We start from the raw sequence: 9,375 nt of genomic DNA, 5'->3' as shown, positions 1-9,375 counted from the left end.
AGCATGTCGAAAAAAGTCATAGTATAGCATGTCGAAAAAAGTCATCGTATAGCACGTCGAAAAAAGTCATAGTATAGCATGTCGAAAAAAGTCATCGTATAGCACGTCGAAAAAAGACATAGTATAGCATGTCGAAAAAGTCATCGTATAGCATGTCGAAAAAAGTCATAGTATAGCATGTCGAAAAAAGTCATTGTATAGCACGTCGAAAAAAGTCATAGTATAGCATGTCGAAAAAAGTCATCGCATAGCATGTCGAAAAAAGTCATAGTATAGCATATTGAAAAAAGTCATAGTATAGCATGACAAAAAAATATCATTGAAAAGTCATATTATTTTATGTCACATGAATGTCATAAAAGTGTCCGGACTGCACGTGATGTAAAATTGTGAAATAGTCAAGGCATTTATTTTTTAATCATAACCGGAAGTACTCTCTCTCATTCCAGGTGTCTTGACACATCGCCACTGTGGACCAGACTTCTGTCGGTAACATTACTCTCTTCCTTCATCAGACCCCGCGAGCTTCCGCAGTTATTGTCGCAATTCTCCAAATGGATCTCATAATATTAACGGTTGTATTTTGCCTTCATGACGTCATTGTGAATTGCAACCCAGGGCCGTTAGTGGATGTTGTTGTGGACCGGTACGACATCCCCAAAGTGTGTCCTCGAGAGGTGCAAACAGAAGATTTTATCCGTTATCATTTTAACGGTACCTTATATGCAGATGGGAAAAAGTTTGACTCCAGGTGAAGTTACAGCGGAATGCACCATTTCATTTAGACTGCGTTCATTCACAGGGAATGTTGGCTTTCATGTTTAACTCCGGTAACAACATACCGATAATATAACTAACATACAGCGTGTAAGAATACAGTTCTGACTCTTTCAGAAATATTATTTCCAATTGTTAAAACGGTGCAAAAGCATATTCAGTTACGTCGATTAGTATCAACACTACACGCACATAAAATACAGGAATACAACCATTTTCCTGATGGACTCAAAGAACACGATAATGACTGCAAACGTGTCAAGCGCCATTGCACGTTGATAACCGAGTGTCCCCCTCAATGTTTCTACAATGAGGTTATGGTGTGGTGGATATTTGTGGCCAATCGTCAAACAACCTCCCCAGGTTTTGCAAATGAAATGTAAAATAACCGGCTGATCATCGTGAGGCCAAGAAGGAAATGATGTCCTTTTGAATAATGCTGCTGATGTGGATGGGTTTTTTGCTGATTCTGACATTATAGAACTATGAAATGTTCATAGAACCATCCTCCTCTTTTGTTCTTCTTACGTTGTCAAATATTTTTGACACTTCTACCTGCTCGACTCTCATCCACCTCTCCAGTCATAACAGAGGCAAAGCCTTCATCAGCCAGGTCGGCCTGGGCAGACTCATCACGGGGATGGACCGCGGTCTTCAGGGCATGTGTGTCAATGAACAGAGGAGGATCACAATCCCCCCATACCTGGCCTATGGGAGCATCGGAACAGGTGCGGATGAACAGGACAGTCAGCCCCCCCCCTCCTGTTGGACACATCACCTGTGCTGGTTTGTGTCAATCCGTGTTGTTTGTACCCACAGGTGGTGTGGTTCCTCCTGACGCTGTGTTGGTGTATGATGTTCTCCTGCTGGACATATGGAACACTGAGGACAAGGTCCAGATCCGCACACTCGGCAAACCTGCCAGCTGCCACCGCACCACCGTGGCATCAGATTTCCTCCGCTACCGCTATAATGGCACCCTGCTGTCCGGGGCAGCTTTCGACTCCAGGTGAGCTGATAGCTTTTTATGACGTTCAGAAAAGCTCTTTCTCTGTTTCTGTGACTCTCAAGAAAACTTTGCATTTCGATTTTTAGTTACTCGAGGAATGGGACCTATGACACCTACTTGGGACAGGGCGACCTCATCAAAGGCATGGACGAGGGTCTTCTGGGCATGTGCGTCGGGGAGAGAAGGATCGTCATCATCCCGCCCTTCCTGGCGTATGGAGAGACTGGCCACGGTACTAACTAGTAATGTACAAGATGACGATCTAATCATCTCAAACACCAAAAAAATAAAGTTTAGCATTTTAAATTCACTCACCTACAACTATTACTATTTGTATATGTTCATTTATGTTTCAAAGGACTTTGTTCGACTTGGATTTGAACTGTTCAAGATCTGACAATAACTACAAATCACACAATACGTTTCCTTACTGTTGGTCCAAAGCAACCACTGGTTTCTGTTCATGTCAGTGTGCTATGATGGCAAACGTGCCGCAACATTTACGTAATGGTGTGAAAGGGGCTTTAGATAAGTCGTCTATTGTTGTTTTACTTTTTTCATTTTCCTTTGTTGTCAAGTTGCATTATTTGAGAGCAAAGATTATTTAGAAAATGCTTTTCTGTGGGTGTATTCAAGTACACGTGTGAAACTCCAGACTCAGCTGTTGAATGACATTCATATTCTCAGAGTATTCATGTTTGATTATTGACCTTCTGGATGCACTTAGTTTTGAGGAGAGTCCCCAAAAAGAAGGAATTCCTCATGTCACACACACAACTCACTGTCTGACCAAGTCACTGCACGTCTGAAGTTCCACTCCAATGTGACCGAAACAAAAATGTCTGCCTGGAAGTTTAGAGTACGCTTTGAAAAATGATCCACATTAAGGTAAAGTATATTTGGCTGCTGTGGACATAAACACTGTGAGTCATAGACTGAATGTCTTATTCTTTTCCCAACAGGAACTCGGGTCCCTTCTCAGGCTACGCTGCTGTTTGAGGTGCTGCTGGTTGACGTCTTCAACCCGAAGGATGATCTGATTGTGGAGGTGAAGGAGGCGCCTGAAGGCTGCACCCGCAGGACGCTGACTGGAGATTACATCCGCTACCACTACAACGGTAGCTTCCAGGACGGCACGGCCTTCGACTCGAGGTAAACCTCTTGAGATTCCTCCGTCCCTCAGAAAGCTGTAAAATACACACGCAGCGCTTAAGAGCTTTCACGCTTTTCCTTGACAGCTACGAGCGAAACAGCACCTACAACACTTACATCGGCATGGGGTACGTGATCCGAGGGATGGACAAAGCCCTGCAAGGGCTGTGCATGGGAGAGAAGAGAAGGATCACCATCCCTCCTCACATGGCGTATGGCGAAGGGGGAGTTGGTGAGTTTCACGCACTGCTGTTAGGAGGATTCAGAAAACACTTGGACTGCACCGACTCGTCTTGTTTGTATTCTCTTTCCTCCCGCTGTAGGAGACCTCATCCCTGCCTCAGCTGTGCTGGTCTTTGACATTCAAGTCATTGACTTCCACAACCCCAAAGACCCGGTCGATATTAAAGTTACCCACAAGCCTCGGGATTGCAAAGCGACCAGTGAAGCGGACGATTTGATTCAGTATCGTTACAATTGCTCCTTGATGGACGGCACCCTGCTGTACTCCTCGTGAGCGCCCTCTGCTACGCTGCATCCCCTTCCTCCTGCTCCCTGCATGTAATCACTGCTTCTCTGACGGATATACCATTTGACCTATCCATGACGACAGCACATGTGCCTGCATGTTCAGAAGTTTCTTGTTTTTTTAAAGCCCCACTGTTAAGAGCGGTAGTAACAGGTTATGTGTCCATTTCCAGGGACCAGTTCGACGCACCTTCCATCACGACTCTCGGCGCGGACAAGGTGATCCCCGGTCTTGAGCGAGCTTTGGGCGGCATGTGTGTGGGCGAGAAGAGGGAGGTGGTCGTTCCACCGCACTGGGGCCATGGTGAAGATGGAGGTCAGTCCATTGGCACTACTCAGACTGCACTCGAGAGAGAGAACACGTGATTCAGGTTTAAATGAAAGTGTGTTTTCAATTTTTGGGTGTCGCCAGCCGGAGAAGTTCCCAGGAGTGCAGTGCTCTTCTTTGAGCTGGAGTTGGTGGAGCTGAAGAAGGGTGTGCCTGAAGGCTACATGTTCGTGTGGCTGGGAGACGGCCCAGATCCCCTCTTTCCCGCTATGGACCTCAATGGTGACAGAGAGGTTCCTCTAGAGGAGGTAAGCAGACAAGCGAGGTCCCGTCTACCCAGCTTCCTGCTCAATGTATCGGCAGGGAGAATGCTTTTAACTGTCTCCTATTGTCTCCAGTTTTCGGCCTTCATCGTGCTACAAGTTGAAGAGGGCAAAGGTCGTCTTCGGCCAGGGGTCGATGCCGATGGCATCATTAAGGACATGTTCAATAACCAGGACCGCAATAAAGATGGGAAGATTGTAGAAGGAGAACTGGATGACGAGCCTGAGCAAGCGAGACGAGACGAGCTGTAAAGGGGACGCGAGCGATATTTAATTGGCGGTAAGGAGCCGGCGTGCAGTGGCTGAGCTTATACTGTCGTCTTTACTGGGATTGAAACATTGTTGAGCCTTTTGATTTAAAGGCAGTCGAGCGGTCTGCTTTGCCAGCTTCTGATAAAATATGTTGTGCAAAGGAAATGAGTGTTTGAAGAATGTGAAAGGATTAGATGGTCTGTAGTGAAATTGCATCTTGTTGAAAAAAAGACACAAAGATTTACATTGAACTACCTACGCACGCATTTGGGCTGGGCCCTTCTTCCAAAATATGACTTCATAAAATGAGTAGTCGATGCAGTGCCTCATATAAAAATGTTGACAAAAAACATTGGTTGTACAGTGTATGAGTGGTAAGTTTGTACTATTATATAAGCGTTGTAAAACATAAAATAAACTCTTTTATAGAAAATGACAATACCTGCTTTATTTCTTCCACACTATCAATGTACCAGTGAATTAGTTTGGTAGACTTCAATTCATTAGCCTGAATTTTAACATTTTTCATTCATTAAAACATTTTTAAGTAGAATTGCCGCCTCATGGTTTTATGCATTTACGTTCATGTCATCACTTCATCATTTTATTCTCATGGTCACAGTGACCACCTAATGTAAATCATCCTCAAGTCCAAGTGGATGTTTCAGACAACCCGAAAACATAATGCCTCTGGCCACAGCTGTCACCAGCGCTGAGGCATAATAAAACATGACCATCATTAACCGCTGGAACCACTTTTTATTTGAGACAAGTTGGAACATATGAAAAGGAACAAAAAAGTTTCGGACAAAAAAATGGCACATAGTCCGAAAATTAAAGAAATAAGTCATTTTACTCATTTTAGTCACTTTAGTTTGTTACAATGTGTAAAATAACAGTTCTTACAAATAACCACTCACCGTACTTTAAAAAAAGAGCTTGAAGTCGGGTGTTGAACACAAGAAAAACACTTGGTTTCATAAAAACTAGAAACTGTGCTGAATGCTTGACAATGTGACCAGAAATTGAAGACTTGAAACTGTCAGAAAATCGTTAAACCTTTTTAAAAACGGCAGGTTTCAGGGTAAAAATGGCTGAAAATGAGCTTTATTGTGAAAGGCTGGAAACCAGATGCCAATTGCTGCCCTTTTCTTTCCCTTTATCATCCTATATGAAGACCAAAGCAATCTAATCTCTTCCCCAAACACACACTCTACACATGCTGCAGAGTAGGTAGACGGTGTAAATCTGGCTTCCATCACGTCCAGTATGGTGCAAATACAGTGTTACCATGAACACGAGGAAGGCCGATTGACAAAGACATAAAAGAGGGATGCGGCTGACTGGACTCGCGAATAACTTTGTAACATAAAATGATCATGAAACATTCTTAGTTGCCTGTAAATAAGCCTTCAAACTGGCCCTCTGTGAGCAGGGGCCCTCCTGAGCTGATGGGGCCGGAGTGTGAAATACAAAAGGGCCAGTGATGTGTTCACTTATTGCCAGTAAGGTAGAGCATTATCGCATTGGGGACTTCCAAGGTCTCGTCTTTTACCAACACAATGTCGTACGAGTCCAAGTAAGACTGTTTCCTCTCGTCCACCTGAGAGAAACACAAATGGAGACGTGTTATTAATGTCAGAATATGACTATTTAAATGGTAACTTTGGTATTTTGTTTGTTTGTCAGACACTTAGAAACAACCAGAGCCTGTCGGTGGCAAAACAAGCACTTTCAGTGGACGTAGATTGACGGAGCCAAATTGCACCGATACGATTACATTGCAGCTTGTGAGCGGCCGCCGTCTGCAGCGCTCTCACTCAATACTGGAGCAATTTAAGAACTTGTAGTCCTTATTCGTCCGTTAGACACAAAAACATGGGAGAATGGGATCCAGGGTTGAAAAATACGTACTATTTGTTTAGAGGGTAGATATGAATGTACTGGTGCTCTGACATTTACCTTAGGGCTGCAGGGACTGAAGATGATTGTGCAACAGTTGCAGTACAAAGTGGGAGAGAGTTCAAATAAACAAAATAGAAACAATGGGATTTTATTGACCTCGTCATTGAGGAACCCGATCTTCAGGATGTTTTCCATGTCCTGCACCCCGTCGGCCATGGTCAGGTCTCCCAGAGAGTCTCCCAGCAGCAGCACATTAGGCCGCGTGCGCAGCTCCTGGAAGTGGCCGGTGTTGAGCAGCGCACCTTCCCTTTTATTGTAGATGTGGATCAGCTCTCCCTTGAAAGCCCTCAACACTCCCTGTGGCAGCAGACGAAGAGTCAAATACATGGCTTCACTCTCAACACATGGGTAGTTTGCGACGCGGCTACTCACAGACTCGTCGAAGTCCATGTAGTTGGAGATGACTTTGACGTTGGGGTGGAAGACTCCCGCCTGTTGGATGACCTCTTCCAGGATGTCTCCTATTCCAGCAGAGAAGATGAGCAGAGGGATGCTGTGCTTGTACAGGTGGTCGAAAAGGAGCTGGTAGCCGTCTCTGTGAAAACAACTCATTATTAAAGTACACACACGCATAACACAATGTTTTTAACATTTAAACTATCAAATAGCAGGTTTTCTGACCTCAGCATGGCACCGGACTCCCGCACCGCAATGGCCAGCTGGTCTTTCTTGATCTCCTGCTGTACCAGTAGTTCATGAGCTTTAGTCCACCTGTGAGATATAAGCAGCACAGGTTTATGAACACATTCAAATACATTATATTATATTTGAGTAAAAGCTGTGTTAGATACTCACCACTCCACCATGAGAGGTAGTTTATCTGCTGTTGACTGTGAAGAGTCTATCTCTATAGGGTAGTATGTGTTGAGCAGCTCCTTCAGCTGAAGACAACAGGACAATAGAAAACTAACGGTTTACCCAATTACACTCGGAGATGATCTTCACTTTTCTACTTTTTGTCAGATTATATCCTAGGGATTTAGGAAATATTAATAAAAATATTTTCCCAAATAATAATGAAGCAATGTGTATCTTATTGAAGAAAAATGCCACAAAAAAGATACAAAAATGAAGTGAGGAAACAGAAGATTTAACAGCAGGAAGACTGAAACAAGAACCTTTCACATTACTGAACAGATTGCATTTGTCTGTTTTAATTCTTGCTCTTGCTCTCTAGAGGGCAGACAGACTAAGTATAAGTGACAGAACAAATGAATAAAATGACAAGTTAAAGGTTGTCTTTTTGTAGGTAGTCTATTGCTTAAGGTCTGAACATCAACATTTCTAAAATGTAATATATAATAATACTTTCATTCATTCAAAGAAATGTAACTTATTTGATTTTATTACTTTTCCAACAAATAAAACTGATAAGTCCTAAAAACAAACTTAAACCAGGCAGTGTGAACAGTACTCAGCACTGATTACTGTTGAACTTCAATTAAAAGTTTGTCAAAGCAACAGAATGAATGTCTTATTCTACATATGCGCTCTTTGCAGGAAGTAATATATTTAGATGTCAGTCAATATTTTGAGATTTAATTATATATTTTTTCTTAGTAACTGATTACAATTACATGTATTTTGTAATTTAATTCTGCAACTCTGTTACATGTAACCAGTTACTCCCCAACATGGTTTCCTTGTAAGATCCAACAAGTTGAACATTATGTTTGTGATGTCTGCGTTGTGGTTTTAATGGCAATAGCCCTAACAAAGAAAACCTGCTTCTGCCTCATTACTACAGTACCTCTTCTTTGCAGTCATTGGAGATGAGTTTGCTGTTGTTAAGAATATCTGAAAATAAAACACAGTCAGTGACAACAATGTTTAGCTAAAACATCCTTAAAATGCACGACAACATCGAACTAAAGCTTACTTGTCAGACGACTTACTGTGACACGTAAGGCACCTTTTGCCATTGTATGCAAATCTGGTCAGAGTCATGTCAAAATCTGAGATCACCTGGACGACAAATGGAGAAAAGAATATATACGTTTTATTTTTCAACTACACTCATATATATTGTCCATTTAGGACAAACACTGTATGACGTTACCTGCACGGTGTTGGAGCCAGCCTTCACCATGGCCTCTAGGATCTCCTGCACCCTCTGAGGGTCCCTCATACACACGGAGGAGTTGGTCAGCTGTGGAATCTTAACGTTGACAATGTGACAGTTGAAGAGAAAGTGGTTACACAATATCTTACCCGTGCAAAACAAGCATTGCCAGTTAGCTCACCAGTCAGGGGCTAGCACCACGTTTAAACCCACTGTTTAGCGAACTAACTGACATTTGCTACTACCAAACATTGAGGCTGTAATTATTACAATAATCTACAGTAAATTTGCTGATGCGATACAGCTATGAAAGCCAAATAGCTAACGTCAACGCGAAGAGCTAACTTTAAGCTAGGTACGTTCAGCTAACCTAGCTAGCTAACGTTAGTTTGTTTTGTTGTTGAATGTGAGTGTGCGTTGTTTTTGTTGCTTTAACTTAAAAACAAACATTACCATTTTTCTTGAAATGGGTTGCCGCTCAGTTAAGGTTAACTATCATCAGTTCTCAGCCGCCCGTGATGCGTGTCGTTAACGTTACTACTGGTGCGACTGAATCGTCTGGGTGAAGCGTCAGCGGTGATGCTGCCTTCAGGTACTGTTGAGAGTGTAGGCATTTTATTTTAACTGACAAAACAAAGTGGTACATAGTTGATTTTAAATTATTTTCTCAGTGACCGAGACGTGATTTTTTATTACAAACCATGGATGGGAACCGTCTACACAAAATACAATAAAGGTGAAGATGCCATGCATTCTCTGGGACCAAACATTTCTCTTTGTTTGACATTATATTGAGTGCGAGATGAGACCTAAATGCAGCACCACTACTTGTATAAGTTGAGGTGTGACGGTATGTGTTCTCCCCCCAGAGCAAAGGCTCTGATACAAGGTTCCCACCCCGGCTCTGCACCAGGGTTTCCCTGCGGTGTCCTGGTAATGATAGAGGGAATAAAACCGGGCCGATACATGAAGATGAATGCATGTATCTAAAATGAACAAAAACACTAACTTTTTAAAATAATGAATGTCAATACCACTG

At 42.8% G+C, this 9,375-nt stretch overlaps 2 protein-coding genes across 2 annotated transcripts; one reads left to right on the top strand and one right to left on the bottom strand.

Moving 5' to 3' along the window:
• Positions 1-457: 457 nt before the first annotated feature.
• Positions 458-4,735, top strand: LOC306787548 (peptidyl-prolyl cis-trans isomerase FKBP10-like). Its single transcript, XM_079282720.1, has 10 exons — positions 458-751; positions 1,360-1,505; positions 1,597-1,786; positions 1,873-2,018; positions 2,749-2,938; positions 3,025-3,170; positions 3,262-3,451; positions 3,640-3,782; positions 3,879-4,042; positions 4,133-4,735. Exons 1-10 carry the CDS (start codon positions 555-557, stop codon positions 4,307-4,309), a joined length of 1,689 nt encoding a protein of 562 aa, XP_079138846.1. The 5' UTR covers positions 458-554; the 3' UTR covers positions 4,310-4,735.
• A 408-nt stretch (positions 4,736-5,143) lies between these two features.
• Positions 5,144-8,906, bottom strand: LOC306786502 (cytosolic 5'-nucleotidase 3-like). Its single transcript, XM_079281293.1, has 9 exons — positions 8,790-8,906; positions 8,334-8,432; positions 8,170-8,239; positions 8,025-8,071; positions 7,070-7,155; positions 6,896-6,985; positions 6,647-6,809; positions 6,371-6,571; positions 5,144-5,912 (listed from the first exon to the last, which is right to left on the bottom strand). The coding sequence occupies exons 1-9, from the start codon at positions 8,790-8,792 to the stop codon at positions 5,802-5,804; spliced, it is 870 nt and encodes a 289-aa protein (XP_079137419.1). The 5' UTR covers positions 8,793-8,906; the 3' UTR covers positions 5,144-5,801.
• Between the last annotated feature and the right edge of the window lie 469 nt (positions 8,907-9,375).

This window comes from Melanostigma gelatinosum, assembly GCF_949748355.1.
Source record: "Melanostigma gelatinosum genome assembly, chromosome: 13".
Classification (NCBI taxonomy): Eukaryota; Metazoa; Chordata; class Actinopteri; order Perciformes; family Zoarcidae; genus Melanostigma; species Melanostigma gelatinosum.
Note: the sequence above shows the minus strand (reverse complement) of the source record. Positions and strands in the feature narration are given on the sequence as shown.

What these genes read in the sequence shown, in the direction of transcription:
- LOC306787548 (XM_079282720.1), top strand. Translation starts at nt 555, where the DNA reads ATGGATCTCATAATATTAACGGTTGTATTTTGCCTTCATGACGTCATT. An exon ending in GGGAAAAAGTTTGACTCCAG is followed by an intron (nt 752 to 1,359) that starts GTGAAGTTACAG and finishes CCACCTCTCCAG; the next exon opens with TCATAACAGAGGCAAAGCCT. An exon ending in GGCACCCTGCTGTACTCCTC is followed by an intron (nt 3,452 to 3,639) that starts GTGAGCGCCCTC and finishes GTCCATTTCCAG; the next exon opens with GGACCAGTTCGACGCACCTT.
- LOC306786502 (XM_079281293.1), bottom strand. An exon ending in CCAATGACTGCAAAGAAGAG is followed by an intron (nt 7,156 to 8,024) that starts GTACTGTAGTAA and finishes TGTTGTCTTCAG; the next exon opens with CTGAAGGAGCTGCTCAACAC. An exon ending in TCGGGTTCCTCAATGACGAG is followed by an intron (nt 5,913 to 6,370) that starts GTCAATAAAATC and finishes TGTTTCTCTCAG; the next exon opens with GTGGACGAGAGGAAACAGTC.